Source organism: Bos javanicus, chromosome 7, assembly GCF_032452875.1.
Source record: "Bos javanicus breed banteng chromosome 7, ARS-OSU_banteng_1.0, whole genome shotgun sequence".
In the NCBI taxonomy this organism is placed as follows: Eukaryota; Metazoa; Chordata; class Mammalia; order Artiodactyla; family Bovidae; genus Bos; species Bos javanicus.
Genome location: NC_083874.1, coordinates 42,548,919 through 42,575,867, shown reverse-complemented (window position 1 = coordinate 42,575,867; position 26,949 = coordinate 42,548,919). Strand labels below are relative to the sequence as shown.

The following is a 26,949-nucleotide window of genomic DNA, read 5'->3' as shown; positions in this document are numbered from 1 at the left end:
GATGTTTTGCCTATGTTCTCTTTTAGCAGTATTTTCATGACATGTCTTATATTTAAGCCAACCTGAGTTTATTTTTGTGCATGTGTATGGGAGTGTGCTAACTTCATTGATTTACACATGGCTGTTCAGTTTTCCCAATGCCACTTGCTGAAGAGACTTTCAGTTCAGTTCAGTTCAGTTCAGTTGCTCAGTTGTATCCGACTCTTTGTGACCCCATGAATTGCAGCATGCCAGGCCTCCCTGTCATCACCAACTCCCAGAGTTCACTCAAACTTACATCCATCGAGTCGGTGATGCCATCCAGCCATCTCATCTTCCATCATCCCCTTCTCCTCCTGCCCCCAATCACTCCCAGCATCAGGGTCTTTTCCAGTGAGTCAACTCTTCACATGAGGTGGCCAAAGTACTGGAGTTTCAGCTTTAGCATCAGTCCTTCCAAAGAAATCCCAGGGCTGATCTCCTTTAGAATGGACTGGTTGGATCTTGCAGGCCAAGGGACTCTCAAGAGTCTTCTCCAACACCACAGCTCAAAAGCATCAATTCTCCGGCGCTCAGTTTCTTCACAGTCCAACTCTCGCATCCATACATGACCACTGGAAAAACCATAGCCTTGACTAGACGGACCTTTGTTGGCAAAATAATGTCTCTGCTTTTGACTATGCTATCTAGGTTGGTCATAACTTTCCTTCCAAGGAGTAAGCGTCTTTTAATTTCATGACTTTCTTCCATTCTTGCTTCCTCTAAGATTAACTGACTGTAGGTGGGGGTGTAATTCTGGGCTCTCTATTCTGTTCCATTGATTCATGCCTGTTTTGTGCCGATACCATGCTGCTTTGATGACTGCAGCTTATACTACTGGGGAAGAAACTTTCAGACCTGGAACACATCCCTCTCTCCATCCCTCCGTCTGCTGCTGTTGTTCAGTTGCCAAGTCATGTCAGACTCTTTACGACCCCAAGAACTGCAGCACACCAGGCTTCCCTGTCCCTCATTTTTGATGATTCTTGTTAAAGCTCCCTCCAAGGAGTCTCCTCTGGTCCCCTAGGCTTACTCAAGCCCTTTCCCTCTGTTGCTGCCACGTGTGATTATACAGAGCCTCACTGTCACTGTGTCTTGTTGGTTTACCTTCCTACTTCACTGGACCTCTGGTTGCCCAGTACCCAGTTGAGGGCTGCAGGGGACACTGAGTGACTGATTAACCAAGCTGATCCCTTATCAGTGAAGACCCTCTCTCCAAGGGCCTGAACCCTCAATCTGGATGATGTACATCAATTTGAGTGGGGAGCTCATGACTCATGCAACTTGTGACTCATGCAGAGAAGACAGCAGGGCAGGCCTTCTAAGACCGGTTATCTCCTGGCTGGTAGGCTCCCCCAGGGCTGGACTAGCGCTTTTACGTCAAGCATCCAGCACCCAGTTGACACTGGTATCAAAATCAGATTGAAAAGGACCGGGGCTGAGTCCTAGGTCTCCCCCACATCCATTCTTCCTGGTTTGTGTGAGCCTGAAACCTGTGTGCCTCCTCTCTGCTTTGCCCATATTCCCCAGCCATCCACCTCTGCTCTAGCCACCATCCTAGTCTCTGCTTTGCCCCCTCTGTCTACACCTTCCACCCTGATGCCCTCAGCACATCTCTGAGATGCAAAGTATGGGGAGTCCTTGTCTGGACCCTCTTGTTCACGCACTTCACCGCCAGCGCAGGCCCACCATGTTTCATCGATTAGATACAACTCATGAAAACAACAGGTCCAGAGCCAGTGAACCGGCTGGGCTCCACCATCCCTGCTGATACTGGGCACTCGGGTTCCAAGCCCCCAGTGAGATCCGTCGTCACTGGTGCAAACGTGCGGAAAGTTCTAGAACCACGCTGCCCAGACTTAAGTCCTTTTAAGGGGTGGGGGTTGTCTCTCCGGGGCTCGGGATCCTCAGCTGTAACACTGGGGGGGGCACTATGGCTTGGAAGGAGGACTGGGGACCCGCGCTTAAGCTCTGCTTATCAGGAATCGGCACTTCCATCCAGGGTGCCCCCACCTTCCAAGCCGAGGCCAAGGTCTATGGAAACCCGCGCATCCCAGACCGCGCACCTACTACGCGCCGGCTCGCGCCCCGCCCCGGCCCCGCCCCCGACCCCGCCCAGGCGCCCCCCCGCCCTCCCCGGCGCTTCAGCCAATGAGCGCGTGGCCCCGCATCCGGGGATCCCGGCGCGGCCGCCGCCTCCCGCGCACACACGGCCATGGCGGAGGTGAGTGAGCGGGCCGGGGGAGCCGGCCCCCGCCCCGGCCCGCGCCCCCGCCTCCTGGCCGGGCCGCGTGGGGGCCCCGGGCGCCAAGGCCCCGGGCCGCGGCGCGGAGCCGGGACGCAATACGGCTCCCGTCGGAGCCCGAGGGGCGCGGGGCTCCATCGGCAGTCGCCCCCGGCCCGGGTCCCCCCCTCCCGGGTGCCACATCGCGGGCGGCAGTGCGCATGTGCGGCGCGGGGGTCCGGGGCGCGGGGTGGAGCGGGGGTGGCGGGGAGGGGGCGCGCGCCCACAGTTTCCCGCCCCCCGCCCCCGGCGCCCGCCCCGCGTCTGCCAACTTCGCGGAGCGCGCTTTCCCACCGGACCCTGCCTCACCGGACCTCCGCCCGCTGACCCCACCAGCGGCGCTGAAGCCCCTCCCCGCGGCGCTCTCCCTGCAGAGTCGTGCCCCATCCGGCCCTCAGCCCCCTGACCCTACCCACCCCCGATCCCGCGGCTCTCCCCGTGCAGAGTCGTGCCCCCTCCGGCCCCCAGCCCCCTGACCCTACCCAGCCCCCACCCGCCGGCGCTGACCTCGCGGAATCTTGCTCCCTCTAACCCTACCCACTCCCCACCACCCCCCGGCGCTGGTCCCGCGGAGTCGCGCTCCCGCCGGATCCCGGGACCCCGCGCAGGACTCGAGCTCCTACCTGGGGCTAGCCCGGCCCGGAGGGCTGCTTTTTCCCGCGGCTTGAAGTTGCTTCGCGGAGCCTCCTCTCTCTGTCCGCAAAGCGGGCCCAAGACCCCGAATCCTTGGGGCCGGACCGATGTTGGAGTTCAGAGTGTTTCGGATTTGAGGATCTGTGGGGTTCCGGGCTATGATGCTTGAGCAAACTCAGCTGGGATCGTCGAGATCCAGACACCCGGTAGCTTCGTGGCAGGTCGAACCAGGGATCAAAAACTTTCACTTTGAGGGCTTTTTGGAATGTTGGATAAAGCAGTGCGAACCTGCTCTCACCTTTTAGGGCTCTAGAGAGGATGAAATGAATAACGCATCTGCTAGGGACTCAGCAGACTTGACTCTTAGCGCAGACGGTCAGTGTGGGGACTCTAGGCAGGTCCCTGGACTCAGCAAGTGATTCTCACGCAGTGGGTGAGGCTGCCCAGGCCCAGAGAGGAGCAGACACCCGCCCGGGTCCTGGGATGCTCGGCCTGATCCGCGAGCCACGTTGGGCTGTATGTCTTGGCGCTGAGTGGATGGGTGTTGTGGAGGGTGGAACTGGCCATTCTCTCCCACCATTGACTTTCGCAGGGGCAGCAAGAGGCCCTGCGTTTGTGCCAAAGAGGGTGTGGGCATACCAGTGTAAGGCCAGACCTCCCCAGCCCATTCCTGTCTTATATGCGGGTGGCTGGACCCAAAGGGCCCTTCCAGAGTAGTTCTCTTTCCTTAGAGGGCATTTGGGGAAACAAGCCTCCTGGGCAGTGGCTGTACTTATGGGATGGAGGTAGAAGTCAGGTCTCCTGACAGCCCAGCAGGGGCGTGGCTGTCCATGTGTGGGTCTGCCTCAGGGGCCAGCAGTCTTGGCCAGGCAGATAGCCCTGTGTGACAGGTGGGTGGGACAGACTCCCCAGCCAACCTGCCCTGAGTGGTGCGTGGTTTGGCTGTTGACTCTGCCCTGTCAGGGCTGCCAGGTGTCCAGTTTGGGGTGAATTGAAGCTGGTTTCTTAAAAAGAAAGCCAGTGGGAGGCCCTGAGGGCCTGGCAATGAGGGACAGCGGGTATGCAAATGCCAGTGGTGGTGGGCACGGCTGGCCTTTGCCCGGGAGGCTGCCCCTGTCTCTGGAGCCTTTCACTCTGTGCTGCCTTGGGCCAGTCTCTGAGTTGAGGACCCACAAGATCTTGGCTCCGTGCTTGCACAGAGAGGCTGAGCCTTGTGCAGTTCCTGTCTTGATCCAATACGAATGGTAATTTCTGACCAAGCAGTGAGTGCTGATTTTTCTCATCACCAAGGTAGCCATCAGCACCCTGAGAGAAGGTGGGGTGCTTCTTATTTTTTGCTCGCGGATCCCAACTTAATCTTTAAAAAGCTGAGTCTGCTGTCCGTATCTTGTGCTTAAAACATGGCTTTTTGTTGTCCTTAGGGTAAAGTGTGTCTTTTCCCTGTGATCCTCAGCCAGTGGCCTTGTTCTCCGAGGACCCCCTGCACCTTCTCCACCCCGGGTTCCTGTCTCCCTGTGGCATCTGCACCCGTGGGGGCCTGGCTGTGCAGTGGTGTCCGCTGCCCTGCAGGCCTCTGTGGAGTCAAACACGCAGGCCTCCTTCACCCCTGCTGCGGGGCCTCCACCCTGTTTTCCCCCCTCAGTACCCTGCACCTCTGCTGTTGGCTAGTGTCCCCAACTACGCGGGTGACTTGCCGAGACTGGCAGGCAGAACCTGTTTGCTGATTGCTGTGCCCCTGGGGCCTCCTACGGCCCCAGCCCAGAGCAGGTGCTGCATGGGCTGTCAGTCAGCAGTGAGGTGCTGGGCGGCCCAGTGGGACCACACACCTGCTGGGGGCCGGGGGTTCTGGCTAACTGCTGCTGTGTGATGAGCCACCTCTGCAGTCAGTTTCTCAAAGCAGCCAGTGCTGCTTAACTACCTGTCCCAGCTTGGAGGTCTGGCTGGTCCCGCCCATGGCTGTGGCTGGTTGGTGGCTGGGCTGAGCTGCCCATGTGTGGCTGCAACGCTAGCGTGGCCTGCCCTTGTGGCTTGTGCTTCCTCACAGCATGGCGGCTGGTGGAAATTACACTGTTTTTCACAGCCTAGACTTGGGGGTCATGTGGATCCCTCCCACAAGAGTCCCAGGCCCGGCCATTGCACAGGGAGGGGGTGGAGGACTCCCCTCTGGAAGGAAGGCATGTGGGTGTCCCATGCTTGGAGGAAGAGCCTGTGGGTGGGGTGCCTGGTTCGCCAAGTGGAGGATGACCCCAATGTTTCTGTGGGTGAGCTGGACCCAGACACTGCTCTGACCCTTCCAGCTATGCCTCTGTCCTGTCTGAGCCTCCACCGAAGGCAGGGCAGAGCCCCTCCTCCCTCCTGACTGAGCCCCCCCCCCCCAATCTGGGCCCCAGGCCAAGGCAGGGCAAGGCAGCTCCCCACCCTGGGCTTGTTCTTTATCCCCACAGTGCTGTCTTTCCTTCTTTCTAACCCTGATTCTCCCCCCTTTTTTCTCCTTTATAAACATTTTTAACTCGGAATGCCCTTAGCCAGCTCCTCATCTGTTTCCTTTTCCCACCTTTGCAAAACAGGGGCCATGGGCTCCAGAGTGCTCTGAATGGGGTGGGGGGAGGGTAAGGTGGACAGGATGCTGGGAACCCACTGCTGCACATGGGCCTGGCTTGAAAGTCGGTGTTGGGGCAACTGTGATGCTCTCAGAGCTGCCTGAGGTGAGCCTGGGGATCTAGGCCTGGGGGGAGGCTGAGCAGACCCAGCCTTCCCCCTGTCCTCTGGCCCCTGCTCCCCCTGCTGCTGTCTGGGCTCCCCTGCCAGCGCCCCAGGGCAGACCCCAAGGTGGAGGGGGCGCGGGGCCAAGCCCTTCTCCGACTGTCTGCTGCTGTCCTCATGCTCGGGCCTTGCCCAGAGGAACATCTCTGGGCTGGCACCTGCAGGTGGCCTGTGACCTGTGGCCTGCAGGCTACTGGCCCCTTCCTGGAGCGGGGCAAGGGTGTCACTCTGGTGCTGTGTCCAGGCTGCTCCCTCGCTCCCTGTGTTGTTACCTCCTGCCCCAGGTTGGGGGGCTAACCTTCTTAAAGCGGCCTGTGTGGGAGGACTCCCTCTTAGAACTCGGGGTGCTCCTGGCAGAGCACTTGGGGTGCCCCTGGGCACCTCCTCCCTCTTAGAACTTGAGGTACTCCCACCGAACACTTGGGGTGCCTGGTATACTTCCTCATAGAACTTGGTATGCTCCTGAGAGAGCGCTTGGGGTATTCCCCCTGTATACTTCCTCTTAGAACTTGGGGTGCTCCCGGCCAAGCTCTTGGGGGCTCTCCTATACTTCCTCCCAAGGAACTGGGCCGGTCTCCTGACAAGCTTCAGACTTCTCCTCACCTTGGTGTTTCCAGGGCTCCGGCTTGCTCTGCCTCCTGGCTCTCTGTGGCTTTACTGACCATTTGTGTACTTTTGTTCATGCTCCCAAGAAGAGTGACAGTTCTGTTAAGCGTTTTTGAGTTCCAGAGCTGGAGTTTGCGCTTGTAGTTGTACCATTTACACGCTGTGTAAGCTTTACTGAGTGACTTGACCTTTCAGAGATTTCAGTCCCATATTTCTCTAATGAAGAAAATGATTACGCAACCTCTTGACTCAGGAAATCAGCATGGAAATTCTTACTAAACTTTTTTCTAAAATTTAAAGTTTAGTTTATTAACTATTTTAATCTTTTTTTTTTTGTAAACAGCTTTACCGAGGTATATGTAGTTCATTTACTTTACAGTTCACTCATTTTAATGTGTCCAATTCAGTGGTTCTTCATATAGTCAATTGTGCAGGCATCACAAAAATTTTAGAATCTAAAAATTTTAGAACATTTTTACCAGCCCAGAAGAAACCATGTACTCCTTAGTCATCTTTCTTCTCCCCGCCAGCCCCAGACAACCAGGAACCCACTCCCTGTGTCTGTGGATCGTCCTATTCTGGACGTTTCCCATCAATGGAATCACACCCTGTGTGTCCTTCTGTGTCTGCTTCCCTCACTGACCATCATGTTCTCAGGGTCCATCCATGTAGTAAGAGTGTCAGGGCTTCTCTACTTTTCAGGGCTGAGTGATATTCCACCTGATGTCTCTCTGGGTTCTTTCCTCCTTTGGCTATTGTGAGTCAGACTGCTGAGAACCCTTGTGAACAGGTCTTAGAGTGGATGAACATTTCCGCTTCTCGTGGGTGTTGTCAGGGAGGAGAGGCTTGACTTTTCCCTCTGCCCCCCTGGGTCCCGGCTGCGGCCCCGTGGTTCAGGCTGACAGGGGCAGGTTCACAAGAGAGAAACAGCAGCTTGTTAGGCAGGTGGTGTGTGTCACGCGGGAGAACCCTGTGAGGAGTCCCCTGGAGGGTGTGAACAGCAGGGTGGTCAGTGCAGAGGGAAGGCCTTGACCTTCAGAGGCGGTGCCTCCTGGGTAGAGGGCTGAAGGGCTGGTCATTAGGCTGTGTGTGCTCCGGCCCTGCACACAGGTGGTCGGTCTACTTTCCCGCTGGCTTCCACGCTTGACACTGCGCCAGGGCAGTGTGTCGGGGTTCCCCCAACCCCCGGTGTGCTCCTTGCGCTGTCCACTGCAGGTCCCCTCCCAGGGGCCACGTCCCCACACTTGGTGTCATGTATTCTCCTGATCTCAGTGTGCTCACTTGTCCTCCTGACATCAAGCCTTGTTTCCATGTACCGATTGGCTGTGTGTGTAGCTCTTTGGAGGCTTTGCCTGTTTAAAAATCCGATTTCCTTTTTCTTGATGACCTGTAAGAATTCTTTACATATTCTAGATACAAGTCCAGTTTTAGAGCTGCATGATTTGCACATATCTTTTACTGATCTGTGGGTCACCTTTGCACTTTGATGATGCTGCTGTTTGAAGCACAGAGAGTTTTAATTTTGATGAAATACAGTTTATCTGTTTTTTTTTGTTGTTGTTGTTGTTTTTTGTGTCTTACCTAAGAAACCGTTGTCTGTTGAGAAAGACTCATTGCCTTGGTTTCTTCTAAGAGTTTGATAGTGTTAGCTCTTATGTTTAAGGTCTTTGATCCATTTTGAGTGAATTTTTGTGTGGTGTGGGAGAGGACTTGAACTTTATTATTCTGTGTGTGGATAGCCAGGTATCCCAGCACAATTTGTTGAAAAGACTGTTTATTACATGTTGAATTTTTCTGTCACCCTTTAAAAAATTTACTTGCCTGTAAATATGTGGTTTACTTCTGAATCCTCAGTTAATTTGGTCTGAATATCTCGCCTTATGTCAACACCACACTGTTTACATTACTGTAGCTTTGCAGTACTTTTGAGGTCAGGAAACATTCTTTCCCCTCAAGATTGTTCTGGCTGTTCAGGGTCCCTGAGTTTTCTTGTGATTTTTGGGACAGTTTCTTCGTGGAGGCCAGTTGGGGTTCTCATAGGCCTGTCATTAAACCTCTAGATGAGTTGAGGAACGTCAACATCTTGGCAGTTGTAAGTCTTGAGCTAGGAATATAGTGTTTTTCCATTTTATGTAGATATTTAGTTTCTTTCAACATTCTTTGCACTTTTCAGAGTATTAGTTTTGAACTTCTTTTGCTCCTTTTATCTCTAAGTATTTTATTCTTTCTGGTGCTGTTGTAAATGGAATTGTCTTCCTTGTTTTCTTTTTAGATTGTTTGTTGCTACTGCATGTGAGTAAAGTTTCTGTGGCTTATCTTATGTCCTGCAGCCTTGCTGAACTCCTGTACTGGTTCCAGTCTCTTCAGTGGATTCTTCAGTATCTTCTGCGTCCCAGGTCATGATGTGTTTTTCCAACTTGGATTCCTTTCATTTCACTTTCCTGCCTTCTGGAACCTCCAGGACGGCATTGTGTAGGCAGTGCCCTGGTCTCGGGGAGGTGGCAGTGGCTGGGGTTGGGTGGAAGTTCCCTCGCAAACCTCGTGTATTCAGCGTTTCCATCATGAAAGGGTGCTGGACTTGGTCAGGTGCTGTGTCTGTGCGTCTGCTGAGACGATGCCGTGGGTGTGTGTCTTGTCTGTGCTGTGGGCAGTTGTTGCGTTGGGTGTCACCTGTGTGTTGCGTCCGTGTGCTCAGCCACTCCTTGTCACTGTGTAGTGTTCTCTGCATGTTGCTGAATTCAATTTGCTTGTGTTTTGTTGGGGGAATACTGTGGTTCTGTTTATAAAAGTTATTGGTCTAGTTTTCTTGTTCTTAATAAGCTTTTGAATGTCGTGATAATGGTAGCTGTTGTACAGTTTTTTTTTTTTTTAATGTAGTTCTAAAAATTTGAGGTATAATTTATGTCCTTCATAATATCCCCATCTAAAGTATTGAATTCGGTGGTTTTTAGTATGTTAACAAAGTTTTGAAACCTTCACCCTTACCACCCCAATAGAAGCCCACCCCCATCAACAGATACTCCTTCCCCAGCCCCTGACCACCAGGAACCCACTCTGTGTCTGTGGATCAGACTGTTCTGGACGTTTGTCGTTAGTGGAATCACATCCTGTGTGTCCTTCTGTGTCTGCTTCTCTCCCTGAGCATCTTGTTCTCAGGATCTGTCCACGTGGTAGCGAGTGTCAGGGTTTCTCTCCTTTTCATGGCCGAGGAATATTTCATCATAGGATGGACCATGTCTTCTTTATTCATTCACCTGTTGTTGGGCATTAGGGTGTTTACACCTTTGGGCTGTTGTGAGTCACACTTCTGTGAGCACATGTATATACCTTCTAGTATGGACATATGTTTTTGTTTTTTTGGGGTGTGTACCTAGCAGTAGAGTTAATTGCTGGGTCATTTGGTAACTGTTTATGTTTGGAGGAATTTCCCGATTTCTCCGTGGTGGCTCTTTGCGTTTTGAACATGACGTTTCGAAGGCTGGGCCCTTTTTGTGGCTGTGGTGTCAGCACCTGGCTGCAGGTGTTGGCTGGGCTGTGTGTGGGCCTGGCTCACCTGACACTGTGTCCTGGCCATGATCAGCCGCTGGTGGCTGGCTGATCCAGGCTCCTCATGGTGCCCACAAGTGCTATTCCCACCTGGAGGAGGGTCTGAACTTGGTGGTGGCAGCCCTGTGCCCTCTGAGGATCTCTGCCTGGGCACTTGGACTCCAACCGTGACTGAAAGTCTGGCCCACTGTGCCCCCACTGCCAGCCAGTGGAGGTCGCTCCTGTGGCCCTGATATACCCTGGGGGTCAGCTCTGACCATGGCCAGGCCATCTGGCTACCTGCGGGCCTTAACCCTGCTCCTGTCCTCCACAGGCCTCCTCACTGGAGAGGCAGAGCCCTGGTGCGGCCTCCTGCCTGCCTCACAGTCTGTGCCCTGGGGAGCCCAACTTGCAGACCACAGCAGGTACCTAACCCCCCACCCCTCCCTGGATCGCCAGGGCCTCAATGGGGGCAAGGGCAAGCCAACTGTTGGTCAGGACCTCCCTCTTGGCCAGGTCCCCCCTCCAGCTGGGGCGGGGGCTGCAGGAGGGAGGGTGCTGGGTAGGTACCGTCTGGGGGCCCTGTGCCTCCCCAAACTGGCCACCGGCCCCTCCTGTCCGGCTTCCGGAAGCTCCAGCCCCTCCTGTTACTCTTGGGACCCACATGGAGACCTTCACTATTTATTTCCTGCTGGGGTGGAGTGAGACCTGGCTGTGTCCTTTCTTGTTTCTTTACAAGTCACTGTACTGAGGCGCAGCATGGAGATACAGCAGTGAGCACATCCTGGGTCTTTGGGGAAGGCTCCAGATCTGGTCAAGTCCCCCAGCTACTGGGCTGGGACCAGAGGAGGGTGGGGCATTTGTTGGGCGGCTGTGTGGACATACACGTACGTGCATACACCTACACAGCCCCAGGGCCCGTGGGCTTCTCTACCCCATGGTCTCAGTCATAGCACGAGGTTTGGGACAGGTGCAGAGCTCACTGGGTTGCTGTCCCCCACAGTGGTGTCCATGGGCTCTGCGGACCATCAGTTCCACTTGGCGGAGATCCTGTCGCAGAACTACGGTGTCCGGGAGGAGCACGAGGGTGCAGCGCGGGGCCCAGAGAAGCCGGAGGAGGAGCTGGAGAAGGACTTCGTCTCCCAGGTACCCAGCAATGCAGTCAGGGCATCAGTGACCTTGCAGCTGCTCCATGTGTCTGCTCGGTCTCCGAGCCCACCTGGCTCTGTCAGCAGAGGCCTGGTCACAACAGCCGGTCCTGCCTTCTTGGGGTGCTGGGCTCCAGACCAGCCAGCCTGGAGAGTGAGCCCACTGTTCTCCAGCTTTTTGACTCCAGACCCCCCCTTTTGTGTTCTTAACAATTATCGATGATCTCAAGGAGCTTTGTTTATGTAGGTGATGCAGCAAACCCATTGTAAGTAGAAAGAACACATTTTTGAGAAAATATAACTGTTTTCCAAACCAAAAAAAATAAGGGAAAAGAGTGAAATAGTTTTACATTTCTGTAAATCTCTGTGAAATGCTGTCTTTAGGCAGAGGTCAGTCTGTTGCGGTCTGTCTCTTAGGTTAGAGAGTGAGTCTTGCCTCTTACAGATCCGTTCATGGAAAAGGCAGGAGTATTTACCAGTCTGTTGACATAGTTGTGGATGCTCTCTGATGCTGCAGCAGAGTGCGGCAGGTGGCAGCCTCACGGGCTGGACCCTGTGGCCATATCCGATGAACTCTGTCCTTGTGTTAGGGTCCACTGGTCTTGACCTTGGAGTAGTCCTGACCCTGGGGTGGCCCTGACCCTGGCAGCCCTGACCCCAGAGTGGTCCTGACTCATGTGTGATCTTGTCACTTTCTGTGTGGATGAGATGCTGGCTGGGTGCTGGTTCCATGATGTGTAAGTCCTGTGTGTGTGCACAGAGTCCGCCATGTAAAATCTAGAGAGCACACGTGTGTCAGCCCCACAGAATGGGATGCTTTAAACAGCAGGTTTATTTTTGTGCTGTTTGGGGCCTGGAAGCCCCAGACAAAGGCTGGCTTGACATGTCTGCAGGGCGCTGCTCAGCTGCAGATGCGGCTTCTTGTGCGGCGTCTCCAGGGTGAGAGCAAGCTCTCTGGTCTCTTGTGAGAACACTGGCCTCCTGGGTCAGGGCCCTGTCCTGTAGCCTTAATTAATTAATTAATTTTTGGCTGTGTTGGGTCTTTGTTGCTGTGCACGGGCTTTCTCTAGTTGCAGCAAGCGGGTGCTACTCTCTAGTTGAGGTGTGTGTACTTCTCCAGTCATAATGGGGCTTCATCATGTCAGCTTGGAGGTGGGGCACACAGACCTCAGTTTGTTAAAGGTCAACACTGACCTCACCAGATGTATTTCAAGTACTGGGACCAAAGAGTAGTCATTGGACATTTATTTAGCTTGGTGCCGTGTACCACTTAGTACTGCTGCTACTGCTGCTAAGTCACTTCAGTCGTGTCCAACTCTGTGCGACCCCATAGAAGGCAGCCCACCAGGCTCCCCCGTCCCTGGGATTCTCCAGGCAAGAACACTGGAGTGGGTTGCCATGTCCTTCTCCAATGCATGACAGTGAAAAGTGAAAGTGAAGTCCCTCAGTTGTGTCTGACCCTCAGCGGCCCCATGGACTGCAGCCTTCCAGGCTCCTCCTTCCATGGGATTTTCCAGGCAAGAGTACTGGAGTGGGGTGCCATTGCCTTCTCCGCCACTTAGTACTAACTTGGTCTTAAAACCAAAACATGTCTTCGGTTCAAAAAGGAGAGAACAGTTTTAAAGAGTTCAACTTGAATTCAAAACCTCTCAAAAGTAACCGAAAAAAAAAGTCAGCTATTCTTTAGCTGAATACCTTATCTAATTTCCTCAGGGGAGTTCCCTGGTGGTCGGGTCATCAGGACTCTATGTTCTCACTGGAGGGCTGGGCAGTCAGGACTCCGTGTTCTCACTGAAACACAGGGTTCAGTCCTTGATTGGGGAAGTGAGATTTGCAAGGCACATGGTGCAGCCAAAAACATCTTTTTTTTCAGATACAATTTTCATTCACTGATTAAGGAAAAGAAAGAACGTATAATAATATTCAAAGCAAAAGCTGAAACGCCTGCATTTTATATTCTCTTTCTAGCCTTACAGTGGACATTGGGGTTTATTATTTTCATGCTGTCTGATCCAAGTTTTCCAAAATTGGGATATTCTGCTTGAAAGCGTTTATGCTGAGGTTTACTCTGGCAACAAGCAGTCAGTGGTTTCTCTTGAAGGAGCTGCTCCCTTGGTCCAAGACTGAGATGCCCTCTGGGGGGCTGAAAGGAGTTGGTAGACGAGGGCTGGACTTGGGGTCTGTTTGGAGTGAACCACTGGGACTGGTCATGGGGCTGATGGGCTCAAGGGCAGGGGGGGCAGAGCCCCCAGCACAGTGCCCCTGACGTTGCCCTGCCCCCACAGAGCAGCGACATGCCCCTTGACGAGCTATTGGCCTTGTACGGCTATGAGACCTCGGACCCCATCTCGGAACGGGAGAGCGAGGGCAGCGATACCGCAGCCCACCTGCCCGACATGACCCTAGACAAGGTGAGAGGAGGCTTCCAGGCTGGGCAGGAGGGCCCTGGACAGGTAGGGGTGTGGTCAGGAAGTGCGGGCCACCCACCCAGGGTCTGTGTGGCCAAGGGGAGGGTCCTGGGAGGGAGAGACACCGGGTCCCGAGCAGGTCTTGGTGGGGTCAGAGGGGAGGGGTTCTGACTGTCCTAGTTCTCAGGCAGAGGCACATCCCCTCCCCGGCTGGCAGCCCCGGGGATTGGGGAGAGCAGTCCCAGGTGCTCCTACAGGGTGGCTCATCCACACTGGCACCACCATGCTATTATCATTAGTGTTATTTGAGATTGTAAAAAAAAAGTACAAAAATGTTCTTTACTTTCTTGTTAAAAGGACCAAATAGCGAAGGATTTGCTTTCAGGGGAAGAAGAGGAAGAAACACAGTCCTCGGCCGATGATCTCACCCCATCTGTGACCTCTCACGAGGCCTCCGACCTTTTCCCTAGTCAGAGTGGATGTAGGTGACCCCCGCTTCTGCCCCTGAGCTGCTGGGGGCTCAGACCTCGGGGCCCCTGGGGTGCCTGCTCTTCCTGGAGCCACTCTGGGCACCATCCCTGTGCGGAGGCTGGTGACCTGGGTTTATGCGAGGGGGGAGCATGTTGGTTCTTGTGGCTGAATGTCTGTCAAGTCCAGGGGATCTCGGGCCCTGACCCGGCCGATGGTGCGCTGTAGCAGGAGGTGTCGAGTTTCCGGCTCCCAGTGGGCTTAGGACCGCAGCAGAGCCCCTAGTGGACCCTGCTTCTGTGCCCTCTCGCCTCATCCCCTGGCTGGGGCCTGGGACCACCGCCTCTCAGTAGGGGCACGCCTGGGGGTCAGGTGGCTGGAGAACGGGGTGGGGGCCTGGGGTCTGCCAGGGTCTGTTGGCAGAGGGCACGTGCCTCACTGCTCCTCTTTTTCTGAAGCCTGCTTCCTGGCTGCTGCAGACAAGGAGCCTGGCTCATCCAGCTCATCAGATGCTGAGGAGGACCCGCTTCCTGCCAACAAGTGTAAGAAGGTGAGCAGCTCTGACGCTGGAGTGGACTCGAGCCTGAGTTCTGTGGCCCTGGTCCTGTCCGGGGGCTCCCCCACTCCCTCCACCCCACCAGAGGACTGGCTATGCCGGACACACTGTTGCTCACACACCTGCACACTCCTAGGCTTAGCCTCAGAGCAGACAGGCAGATTCAGCCAGTACCGGCTCTGGGCAGTGGCCTGCAGCCCCCATCAGCACCGCTGTCCACCCTGACCCTCCTGGGTCTTTGCCTTTGCAGGAAATCATGGTTGGGCCTCAGTTCCAAGCTGACCTCAGCAACCTGCACTCGAACCGGCATGGTGAGAAGAGTAAGTGGGCTTTGGAGCTGGGGGGCAGGGAGCAGGTGAAACGTCATCCAGTCCTTCAGGAAAGACTTTGGTGTCCAGCCAGAATTGGTTCCCAGGTCCTCTGAGCAAGCCTGAGAGTCCCGGCCCAGCTCAGGTGCCCACCTAGGACAGCTGACCTTCAGGGTGCTCTGGGAGGTAGCTGCCCCTCCCTGCTGGCTGGCTGTGGGCCCTGAAGTTACCCCGAGTCCTTGCCCAGGGCTGCTGCACTTGTTCTCTTGGGTGTGTGGGCTCTCCCCACGTTGCCCACAGGTCAGTCCCTCATCTCATCCGGGGCTCTTCCCGCACGCCTGCCAGAGACCTGTGTTTTTCTGCTCTGCCCTGTTCCTGAGGGCACTTGCCATCTGACTTGATGTCTGTCTGTCTGTTGATCCCACTGGAATGTGGAGCTGGGCCTCCATTCTTTGAGGTAGAAATCATCGCTTCTGTGTACAGGTGCTGAGGTCGGGACGTGAAGGCAGGTACCTGTTGACTAGGATCTGTTTTTCTTTGCCCCAGGGCTCCCGCATGCCCTGGGCCGGCACTCTGAGCTCAGAGGCTTTTTTGAGACAATTCGGCAGCTGGGATTGGGGGATGGGATAGACGAGGGAGTTGGGGACCCTTGGTAAAGAGGGGAATGCCTTCCAGGGCCCGAATTTGGATGTGGGCTGGTGGGATGTGCTTGTTCCTCATAGGCAGTTTGGGTGAAGGATGGGAGACAGGAGGCTGTGGCTGAGCCGGGTCCCAGGATGTGCTGGCACACGGCCTCTCCCCAGAGGAGGCCGAGAGCTGAGCCTGTGCTGTCCTACAGGTCTGCCCTTGATCCCTGGGCCGGGAGCTGGCCTCTCCCTGCAGGGAGCCCTCCACACTGTGTGCACTGTGGGCGCTGTGGCATCAGGTCCCCTGTGTGCACGCCTATGTTGACTCCTCCTCTAGCCAGTCGGTGTTCTGGTGGTTTGTGGTGTGGCCGTCTTGGTGGACACTCACGCTCATTTCTGGGGCATCATCCGTGGGCACCATGGGCCCTGCCAGTTGTGTAGGAGTTCCAGTTGCTCTGTGCCCTCCTCAGCCCTGGGTGGTCTGTCTTGGTGGGTATGGAGTGGGCCCTGCTGTGGCTTTAAGTGCTTTTTCCTCCCACTCGGTGTCTCCTGCAGGTTCCTGCCCAGGCCTTTCCCCTTTGAATGGAGTGCCTTCCTCTCCTGCTTTGCAGTGTCCTGGGTGTGTCCGTGGCTGGCTGTGTGCACTGCAGGCGTGTTCTCCCATCAGTGGGGTCTGATTTCAGTGAAGTCTAGCTTGTCTTTATTTTAGCCACAATTCGCTTGTGTGCTAAGAAGTCTCCAGACCCTCTTCTATGTTGGCGTCTGTGATCTAATTTAATTTTAACGTGTTGTGGGTTGGAGGTATGGGTCAGGGTTGACTGCCCCCCCCACCCATCCCGCGGCAAGTCCTGCACATGGACATGTCCATCGTTCCCCCACTGAATTACAGGGGTGCCTCTATCAGAGATCAGTGTCGGCAAGGTCCCTCTGCTTTGGGGGTTTCTCTTGTTTTCTTTTTTCTGACCCAGGATTCTGACCACTCTGTTTTAATTGTTGCAGCTCTGAAGTAAGTCTGAGATACTGTGAAACCTCCAACATTGTAACTTTTGTCTGACCACTCTGTCTTAATTGTTGCAGTTCTGAAGTAAGTCTGAGATGCCCTGAAACCTCCAGCTTTGTAACTTGTTTGTGCATGCACAGAAGTTTTCAGATTAGCTTGTCCTTTGGTCTAGAAGTGCCTGCTGGGATTTATTAGGGTTGCATTGGCTCTTAAGGTTAATTTGGGGAAGAGCAACATGTTAATGATACTGACACTTCAAGTTTGTGAGTGTGGCTGACCTCTCTGTTTAGGTGTTCTTTAATTTCATCAGTTTCAGAGTTTTAAGGGTAGCAGTCTTGTGATTCTTGCTGGCAGAAATGCAGTTTGGATTCTTTTAGTTTAAACTTGTACACAGCGACTTAGCTAAATTCGCTTACTAATTTTAATGGCTTGTAGATTCTTTTGCATTTTTAAATGTAACCAGTCATATCATTTGTGTATGAAAACCTTTTTTCTTTGTGATCTTTGTATGTTTTATTTCTTTTTCTTGCCTCATTTCACTGACTCCAGAACATAAGAAAAAAGAAGTGGTGACTGAGGACATCTGTGTCTTGTTCCCAGATTTGGGGAGATGTTCAGTCATTCCCCACTTGGTGTAACCATAGAATTACATTTATTAGATGAGAAGGGTTCTTTCTGATTTTAGTAGCAGGCAATTTTTGCTGTGAATTGTCAGATACTTTTTCTGCCTCTACATCTGTGGTCATTTTTTTGTTGTTCTGTCGATGTAGTGAATTGGTAGATTTTGGGACATTAAACCAGCCTTGGATTCTGGAGTAAACTGTACCAAGTCACGAAATACTGTCTTTTATGATAATGATACATGTGTGTACAGTCGATCCTTTTTATTTGTAGATTCTGTATTTGTGCATTTACCCCATGGCTAAAGTTAACGTGTGGGCCCAGAATGAACACCTGTAGTGCTTTCAGGGTCATTTTTGGCTACGCACGTGTGCAGAGGGTAGAAACATCGAGTTGTCCAGGACACATGTTCCCGGGAAGGTTGACCCAGGGAAGCTTCCTTCTCTGTTCAGCTCTCAGCTGTCATCACAAGCCTCACTCGCGTCCACTGAACCCTGTGGTTTTCGCATTTTGCTGTTTAAAGCGGCCCCAGGTGTGGTGCTGGCTGCTCTTGGGGATCTTGAGCACATGAGGGCTGAGGCGTGCCTGTCAGAGAAAACGCATGTGAGGTGAGCTTTGTCCAGGTATGAGCTCTTGCTGTGAACTCGGTGTTAGTGAGCCCACAACATGTATGAAATGAGGTGTCTTTAAACAGAAGCTCATGTGAACAGTTTGAGCTGTGTGCATGAGCTGAGCCCGTGCTTTGATCAGAGGCATGTGAGACCCTGACAACTGCGGGACCCTGACCTGTCCTCCCTGAAGCCTTGGTCTGTGCTCCCCACACTGTGCTGGCCACCGCCGAGCACTGCTGCCCCCAAGACGGGCTGGTGCGTGTTGTCAGCCCCTTCCTTATACAGGGTTTTGCACGCATGTCCCTGGAGACACTGGCTTGTCATTTCTGTTCATTTTGTCCTCTTGGGGCTCTGGTTTCAGGGTTACCCGTCTTTGGGAAATGTTTGGGAAGTGCCTTTTTCTAGTGCCTGGAGGAATCTGTAAGACGGTTACTGCTGCTGCTTTAGATGTTGGAAGGGTTCTGTGGTGATGCTCTGTGGGCTTGGGGTTCAGTTTAGATTTTTTTGTGTGTGGAAGAGTCTGAATGATTAATTGAGTTTATATAAGTTGTATAAGTTGTGTCAACTTATATAAGTTGTATAAGTTGTATCAACTTATATAAGTTGATAAGTTATATTTCTGAGAAGTTTACCACTTTCACCTAAATTGTTCACTTTTCAGCAGAAAGTTCATAATATTCTCTTATTCTTTTCTTAATGTGTATAGGACCTGTAGTAATGTCTCTTTTTTGGGGTTCTGATAGTGGTAATTTGCATTTTTTGTTTTGTATTCTCTCTTGATCAGAGTTTTTGGAGTTTATATTAATTTTATTGCCCTTCACAAGGGACAGCTAATTTTTGGTTTGTTGCTGTCTCTCTGTCATCTGATTTCTGTGTAGCTGACTTTTATTTCCATCTTTACCTCCTTCCTTCTCTTTAGCTTCATCCTGTTGTTCTCTAGTTTCCCTTGTGGTACCTTCTCTGACTCTGGTTGTTTAGAAGCATGAGCACTGTAGATTCTCTGGTTCCCCTCCTGTTGCTCATGTTGAGCTGGAGTTCTCTGAGGCCCAAGGCTGTGCTCTGTTTTCTGTCCTCTGGGGTCAGGGGGCTGGGCTCTGTGGCCGGTGTTGTGAATGTTCCTTTGATGTCTGTCTGTCTGGTATTCGCACAGTACATTCCTTTCTGCCTTCTTATGCACAAAGTGTAGTTTTGTAAATGGAGTATATTGGGATCTGATTTTTGTCTGTTCACATGTTGAGTCCAGTCCTTATGTCCTCCAACCCCTGCAAGTAGGGGGTCATGTCTGCCATCGTGCTGTGTGTTTTCTGCCTCTTCCATCTATTCTTTGTTCCTTTATTTTGTCCTGTGTTTGATTCATCAGGTAATTTATTCTGTTGTTTTGTCCTCTTTGGACTCTGGTCTTAATGTCTGTGTCACTTTCACAGTGGTTACCCTGGTTCGCTCTGCATGGATGTGCCCCTTTTCCCCTTTACTTCAGGGGCTTCAGACAAAGTGACTCGTCCCACCTCTTCCCCAGCCTCGCTCGCACCAGCAGTTCGCAGCTGCGAGCATCTCTGCCCACGGCACCCACATGCTGCGATCCATCTCTCCAGCCTCCGTGGCCGGGAGGTGGAGAACTTTCTCTTCAGTGCTCCTTGTGCTGTTTTGCTGTGGATGAATTTTGAAAAATATTAATTTCACTTTCATTTTTGAAGACTATTTTCATGGGTGCAGAAGTCTAGGTTTTCAGGCTTTATCCTTTCAACACTTGACCAGCTTTACTCCACTGTCTTTTTGTGTCTGTTTCCATTGAGATTGTTTACTTCCCTTCTGCCTTCTCCTGTTTCTTGGGGTTCAGACTGTGGCGTGCCCTGAGCTCCTGGCTCTGTGGGTCAGAGTTGCCGTGGGCTTCCTGCCCTCCTCTCTCCACAGCTGGCCCAGGGCCTTGTCCTTGTGATTTGTGGCTCAGTTACCTGCATCTCAGGTGCTTGTCCATCTCACTCACTTCTCAAACTGTGTTCTCCTAAAGCTTCAGTTTGATACATTTGAACAAAATTCTTTGTGATGTCACTGATCATGTCATCTGCTGCTGTTGAAGCTCCCTGGTGATTCATAACTCACACACTGTGTTTTCCAGTCCTCGGATGCTTGTGTGATTCTTTTGAATGGCTTTCAGTTCTCTGCTGAAATTTTGCAGTTTTCTATTTGTTTTGTTCTTTTCTGCTGTCATCTTACCTCATGGATCATGGTTATTTTGAAATCCTGCATGTCAGCTCTGATGTCTCACTGTCCGTGGACTTATGTGTGGTTGCATGGTTCCTCTCACCCTGCTGTGACAGGTCAACACACAGCCTAGGTGGCAGGTGTCACTTTTTCTCTGGAGCGGCCTGCTCTCCCCTCTGGCTGACCCCCCTGGTCCAGCCTGGGACTTGGGTTGACTTTGGAGGTGGAGAGAAGTGGCTGCAGGTCCCTGGGCATCAACCGTGGAGTTGCTGGTCCCCCACAGGAGAGAGTCCAGCCTGGAGTGGGTTCCATCTTCAGCCCCTGTGCTGGGTGTTGGGCTTGTGTGTGTGGTTTAGTTTTTGGTCCCAGGGGCTCTTCCCTGGATAACTGAGAGGTCCTGGCACTGGAGTCTCCCTCTGCCTCTTCTCTGCTATGTGCTTTGCCCAGCTAGGGGCTGCCCACTGGATGCAGACTGCAGCCTGAGGGGAAGTCTGGCTTGGTGTGTGGTGCTGACTTGAGGGCTTTGGCGGCTGGGTGGCTCTGGCTTGAGCAAGGCTTTCACCCAGGTCTCACCGAACTTGAGTCTGGGCTCCACGTGTTCCTCCCTTGGTCCTGCCTTTCCCCTCCCTGAGCTCGCTCTGCACCTGCCTTCTCAGGGCTGGGGTCAGAAGTCCCCCTTCCAGCCCTGGTTAGTTGCTACCTCCTCTGGGAAGCTGGCCTTGATTTCTGGCCACTCGGTCCCCTCTGGCCTCTCCCTGTTCCCACCTTGGTGCCCAGAGCTGGTCCTGAGGGGCACAGAGGTGGAGGCCCTGCCCAGGCCACCAGTCAGGCCCTTGTCCTCTGGAGGGGCAAAGTTGGCCTCCCCTGCTCAGCTTCCTGGGAAGTGGTCAGAGGAGGTGACTTGCGTGCCTACACGTGACCTTGCCCCTTCTGCACAGTCTACGAGAACGAAGACCAGCTGCTCTGGGACCCCAACATCCTTCCCGAGAGGGAAGTGGAGGAGTTCCTGTACCGGGCAGTGAAGCGGAGGTGGCACGAGATGGCCGGGTCTCAGCTTCCGGAGGGAGAGGCCGTGAAGGACAGTGAGCAGGTGGGCTGCCTGTGGGGCAGAGGGACTGCCAGGCCAGAGGGGCGGGAGCCAACATGGTCCTGTGCTTGGGACGAATTCATTTGGAAACTGCTAGTGACGGGAAATGGTAGAGTGGACGCCCCCACCCCATCCATCTTCCCGTCCTTGTGGCAGTGTGAACCACCCCGTTGCCCCCTGAGGTGAGCGGGCAGAGGTCTCAGTGGCTGCCACCCTCTATCTCCCAGGCCCTGTACGAGCTGGTGAAGTGCAATTTCAATGCGGAGGAGGCCCTGCGGAGGCTGCGGTTCAACGTGAAGGTGATCCGAGGTGAGCGCTGGTCTGCCTGGGGGCCCCCTAACCCCTGCTCCGCTGCTGACTGCCCCACACCCCTGCAGACGGGTTGTGCGCCTGGAGTGAGGAGGAGCGCCGCAACTTCGAGCATGGCTTCCGTGTGCATGGCAAGAACTTCCACCTGATCCAGGCCAACAAGGTGAGTCCTGCCTGCTGCCCACGGCTCCCAGCCAGGGAGCTCCACCCGCAGCAGGAGGTCAAGACGAACCCCCCCCCCCCCAAGCTCCTGGCAGCTCTAGCTTCCTCCCGCCTGCTCCCCCGGAAAGGCTCCAGTCTGGGGATGGATCCGTGCTCACTGCCGATTCCCCAACTCCAACCCTACCTGCACTCCCCCTCAACTCCCTTGTCTGGGGACTAAGGGTTTCCACTTTCACTCTACCCAAGGACAAGGTTCTTCTGCCATGACACCCACGGGGTGTGGCCAGAGTGGCTGTCAGGTCCCAGGTCCACGTGCCCTTCCCCACACCTGTGTCATCCTCCTCCCCAAGCCCATATCCCTCTCATCCAGACCTGGGCCACTGCTGGTCTCCCTGTGTCCTGCACAGATGCTGCCCACCTGTGGCTCCCTGGCCTATGGCACAACCCCAGCCTTCCCCACACACAGCCCCAGACATCTGCCTGGCTGGGTGCCTGTGGCTTGTCTAGGGGCCTGACTCTCCCCCTTGTTCTCACGTGACTCCTCCTCCAGCCCATCATCCCTGACAGTTACCTTGCTCCCCTAGGGCTGGCAGGCCTGGTCCTCCCCGCCCTATGGGATGCTCACAGCTGGGGATTCAGTGTCTCCCCTACAGGGTTGGAGTAGGTGTGGGGCCCATGTGGGGCTGTTGTGGACAGGGATGGGCCCGAAACCAGGCCCAGCATGCCCAGGCCCACTGGTCTTCCCATGGGGGCTGCTTCTGCTCCTGAAGCTCCCAGTGTGGGCCCACTCCTACCCCACCTCCCCCAAACCCGCCCTCCCCCCCAGCCCCCAGCCCTCTCCCTGAGCACTTGGCTTAGGGTTCATGGTCTTCCTCCCACACGAGTCTCTAGTCAGCCATGATGGTGGCCTCCAGGAAGCCAGTCAGTCTTGCTTCTGGGGGTCGGGGGTGTTCTGTATGTCTCATCCCAGGCCCTCCTGGGCATGGGTGTCAGGTCCCGTGTTCTGGGCACAGCAGTGGGTTCTCCCATCAGCAGCTGGGCCACCATCTGCGGCATCTGCTCTGGGGTCTGCTCCTCCCTGCTGTCTGGGCAGTGGGGGAGGTAGGGCTGGGCTGAGTTGACTGGCACTCCCTGCAGGTGCGCACGCGGTCAGTGGGTGAGTGCGTGGAGTACTATTACCTGTGGAAGAAGTCCGAGCGCTACGACTACTTCTCTCAGCAGACACGGCTAGGCCGCCGGAAGTACGGCCCGTCAGGAAACACGTGTGTGCCAGGTGCCCACGGGTGCTGGGAGGGCACTGGGCCTGAGGCAGCCCCAGCCCTCACCCCTTCTCCCCGCAGGGATGCCGACCAGGACCTGGAGGGCAGTGACCCTGACGGCCCTGGCCGCCCCCGCTCATCGCCACCCCTGCCCTTGCCTGCCACTGCCCATGGCCCAGGCCCTGAGCATGACCGCTTGGCCCAGATGCACACGGGTGAGTAGGGGGCAGGCCCTGTCCTCAGGGCCCCTCCTCCCTGATCTCCAACCTGGGCCAGTGGACACTGAAGAGGAGGGGTCTGGGGCCCCTGTCCTTCCACTCATATGGTCTCATAGGGCATCTCACACACGAGGCGCCCTTGGAGTCTGAGTCCACATGTAGGGGGAGCCCCATGTGGTCTGTGGCCCTGGGTGGGAGCCCAGGGGGCTGTTGTGCCCCCTCTGGCATCCAGGCCCAGGGCTGTGTGGGAGCAGGATGAGGCCCAGGTGGTTAGTGCAGTTGTGAAGGGACCACAGGGGATAAGGACCCTGGTCTCTGGGTCTGCAGGGCTTCCGTCGTCCTGGCTCCAGAGTGTGGTCGGGTCCCTGGTGTGCCTGGTGAGGCGCCTGCGTTCCCCTCACCTTCTCTGAACCTGCTGTGTCCTAGCCCACCCTGAGGAACAGGGTCATGTCCTTCCCACAAGTCAGGCCCCTCGTGTCCTCGTGTGTCTTACACATTTGTGTGAGCGTTCTGTGAGGAGGGTCCTTGGCTTTGCTGGGCCCAGCAGGCTGGAGCCCACACAGGTTACCGCCTGAGGTGATCACGACCTCTGGGCCTGCGGACTATGGCTGCATTGCCCTTGACTTGATGAGGCTGGGTGTGGGCACCGTGGGGGCCTGGCCACAGCTGCGTTCTCCCCCCTCAGAGCCCCTGAGCATGGGCAGCAGCATGTCCCGGAGTCTTGGCGAGCCTGGGGAGGCCCTTGACGTACCCCCATCCTCGGAGCCAGGGCCTCGTTCGTTCCCGCCACTGGATGAGCCCTCAGCGCTGCCGTCGTCTCGGCGGCCCCCAGCCCTCGCTGAGCCGGCCTTCTTCCCGCCCGCCACGGCTGCTCCAGAGCCCGGTGCCAGCCCAAGGCTGGCTGTGGACTTGACCCTGCCTGAGGAGCTGCCGCTCGTCTCCAGCCACGAGGACACAGATGGAGAGCCTGAGGAGACCGTGGGCCCTCCGCAAGTGGCCTTGTCGGTGGCCGAGTTTGGACTCATCGGCATCGGGGACGTGAACCCCTTCCTGGCCTCCCACCCTGCATGCCCGGCCTCTGGGCTGCACTCGGAGCCCCTGTCACAGTGAGTGTGGCCCCCCAGACCCCCCATCTGCTGTGCCCCCACCTCAGGCCATGCTGAGGCCAGCGGGAGGGGCTGCCCCAGGGCCCGAGGGAGGCGTGGCCCCCGAGCAGGCTGTTGGTTTCTTTAGCTTTATTCTCTACTTTAAATTTGGCTTATTTATCTTTCTGACTAGGTAATACATTCGTACGGTTCAAAATCCAAAAAGGTACACACGGGGCCAGTGCCAGGCTGCTCCTGGCCCTGCGAGCCGCCAGCCCTCCCCGGGTGCCAGGCCTTGCTGCCTTGGGAGGGGCTGTCGGCAGTGGGGGTGGGTCTCCGGGAGGTAGGGTGGGCCCAGTGCTTGGGGGCTGCACTGATGTCTCCCATCTCTCCCGCTCTCCCCTGCAGCTGTAATGTGATGACCTGTTGATCCCTGGCCACAGGCGGGCGTGTAGCTGGACTGGACTTGGGGCCACTGCGAGGCCTGCCTGTCAGTCTTCCTGACCCCTCCTTTTTTTGTGGGCCTTGGGTGACGTCTTTTCTGCTCAGAACTCTTCGAGGACCAGGGTGAGCGGGGCCCTCCCATGCCACACACCACGTGACCCAGGCTCCACGCCCACCCTGGGATCCATCAGCCGGCCGGGCCTGGAGGGCCGGCCTGTCCAGCAGCAGAGGCCCTGCCAGGGACAGGGGAGACAGGCCGGATGCCGCACCACCAGCAGCCTCCGCCGGGCACCCTCAGCACTCTGCTCATTCGTCTCTTGCGCCCGGCTGGACTATGGGCCGCCCTGGCCCAGGCTTGGGGCAGCTGCTACTCGGTGCCAAACCCCGTGGGGCGCAGAGCCATATACCTCGACGCTGGCCCTGCCCTGCTGTCCGCCCGCTCTCCACTTCAGGAAAAGCTGCACTTTACGCACCCCACCCCCACCCCCTGGGTTCTTGGCTGCCTCGGGTGTGGGTCTGAGGACACGGGACTCACACCCCTCGGCACTGAGGCCCTTTCCGAGCTGCACCGGGGGCCCGGCTCCAGCCTATTTCCCTGACCAAGGAGGTTGTGTTTTTGTTGAGGTCCCAGCGGGACTGCTGGGGTCCTGGACCTTCTTCTCTCTAGCCGCCTTGTTTTATTTATGTTTCTGTTTACAAATGGGAGTGGGGTCCTCCAGGGGCAGGGCAGCGCTCCCACCCCGTGTCACCAGGGGGGCTTTGGCTCGAGCCATCCACAGGGCTGGACTCGACCTTCCCTTGCCCCACCAAGGACCACACTGTGAAGTGACACTGCCTTGACCCCCTTGCTGTTTTATTTATTAAACTTGGTTTGAAGCCCTGTGGGTGCCTTGTGGTGGATCAGGCGGGTGGGTGGCAGGAGGTGCCAGTCATTTGGTGGACCCCATGCTGGTCTGGCTTCAGGGACCTGGAGGCCTGGGGGTTGTGGGGAGCAAGCTCTGTGTCTCGATGATGGTGCAAGGGAGGCTGTCAGGTAAGTGGAGGCAATTCTGAGCTGGCACCTGATGGGGATGGACCTGCCTGTGGGAGCGGGTGAGAGGTGGGGGTGCCAGGCGGCAGATGGGCTGGGAGACTGCAGATGGATGGGCTGGACAGGGAGACTGCACCGGTTTCTCTTGGCTTTTGATGGCTGAGAGTCCTCACCCTGCCTTTGTTTCTCAAGCACTTATTTTTTTTTAACTTGGTATAAGAGTTGGAAATGACTTTGTGCCGGAACAGTGGTAACATTTCAGGTTGGCTTTTTCTTCTCATGGCATCCTTGATGTCCCATTTATTCCTGGCTCGTCTTGTTATGAGAAGTTTGTCATTCTCACTTGTGTTTCCCAAACACGACATCTTTTTCTTTCCGACTGTGATTTTCTCTTTACGTTTGGATGTGGTGTGCCTGGTGTCTATCCTCTGTGGAGCTCCTAGGATCTGAGGGTCCGTGCATTTCAACCCTGATGGGGAGGTGGAGGGTGGGGATGGGGCTTCCCGGCTGGCTTGTCAGTCATTTTTGCTGCCCCTTCTGGGCTCTGCTTCTGGGTCCCCACTTACTTGGCAGAGCCCAGGTTGTCCTCAGACTGTGCATTGTCCTGTCCTCCCTGTGCTGCTTGCTCCCTCGCCCTCCTGCTGCTGCCACCGGCCACTGCCTGGCCCACCTTTGACACACACGTTGTATATTTCTTACTGGTTAATCAGTTTTTGGCTGTGTTGCGTCTTCATTGCTGCACGGGCTTTCTCTAGCACATGGGCTTCAGTAGTGTCCCCTGCATTGGCAGGCAGATTCTTTACCACTGAGCCACCAGGGAAGCCCCTGCTTTAGGCATCTTGATGTTGAGCTGGCCCCGCCTGCCCATCTGCAGGTCCACTGGTGTCTATCCCAGACCCGCAGGCAGAATCACTGCCTGCACCCAGGTTCCCTGCTCTGTCCCAGTGCTAGGAGATGCCTGCACTGGCCTCTAGGATGGGCTTCTCACAGACAGAAGTGCCACTGTACCTTTGCTGCTACGGTTCTCTAGTTCATGCAGCGTTTTCTCCTCACAGCTGGAATGGAGCTCTTTTGTGACCTACTTTCTAACCACACAAGGGGAGGTGGGTGCTCAGTCTGGGGGAGCCTTTCCCAGAGCACATGCCAGGAGGCGACCCTGGTCCCAGCCACTCTGTTGAAGGAGCCAGCCATCAGTTAGGCCACACTAGAGGCTGGGCCCACAAGCAGCTCCCGGAGTGGGGGTGGGATGGACGAGGTGGCTACACATGGACAGTTCTGGGCTAGGGCCTTGTCCTCCTTGGCCCAGGACCCTGGGCTCTAGAATGGGACTGGGCTGTCCCCACAGCTCATATTTTCCTGGTTTGTGGTTCTGAGATGACATACAGAACTCCCACTTAGATTTGAATCAGGTAAACAAATCTTTGAGGGTAAGTATAGCCCATACAGTGTTTGGGACATACTTATATTAAAAGTGACTTGTTCACCTGGGATTCAGATTCACCCGAGTCCTGTGCACGCACTTGTTAGACCCAGCAGCCCTCATCCTGGGCTGCTGTGAGGACAGGAAGCCCAGGTTCC

General features: G+C 55.2%; 1 protein-coding gene across 2 annotated transcripts; it reads left to right on the top strand.

Moving 5' to 3' along the window:
• Nucleotides 1–2,144: 2,144 nt before the first annotated feature.
• On the top strand, nt 2,145–25,223 carry MIER2 (MIER family member 2). 2 transcript variants are annotated; one of them, XM_061423237.1, is made up of 15 exons: nt 2,145–2,242; nt 10,164–10,254; nt 10,833–10,975; nt 13,263–13,388; nt 13,743–13,866; nt 14,312–14,403; nt 14,660–14,729; nt 20,716–20,867; nt 21,092–21,173; nt 21,242–21,336; nt 22,473–22,597; nt 22,676–22,809; nt 23,498–23,918; nt 24,091–24,123; nt 24,306–25,223. In XM_061423237.1, the coding sequence occupies exons 1-14, from the start codon at nt 2,234–2,236 to the stop codon at nt 24,092–24,094; spliced, it is 1,668 nt and encodes a 555-aa protein (XP_061279221.1). In that variant the 5' UTR covers nt 2,145–2,233; the 3' UTR covers nt 24,095–24,123; nt 24,306–25,223. The 2 variants fall into 2 exon arrangements, with proteins under 2 accessions (XP_061279221.1, XP_061279220.1); XM_061423236.1 differs by lacking the exon at nt 24,091–24,123.
• The last annotated feature ends 1,726 nt before the right edge of the window (nt 25,224–26,949 follow it).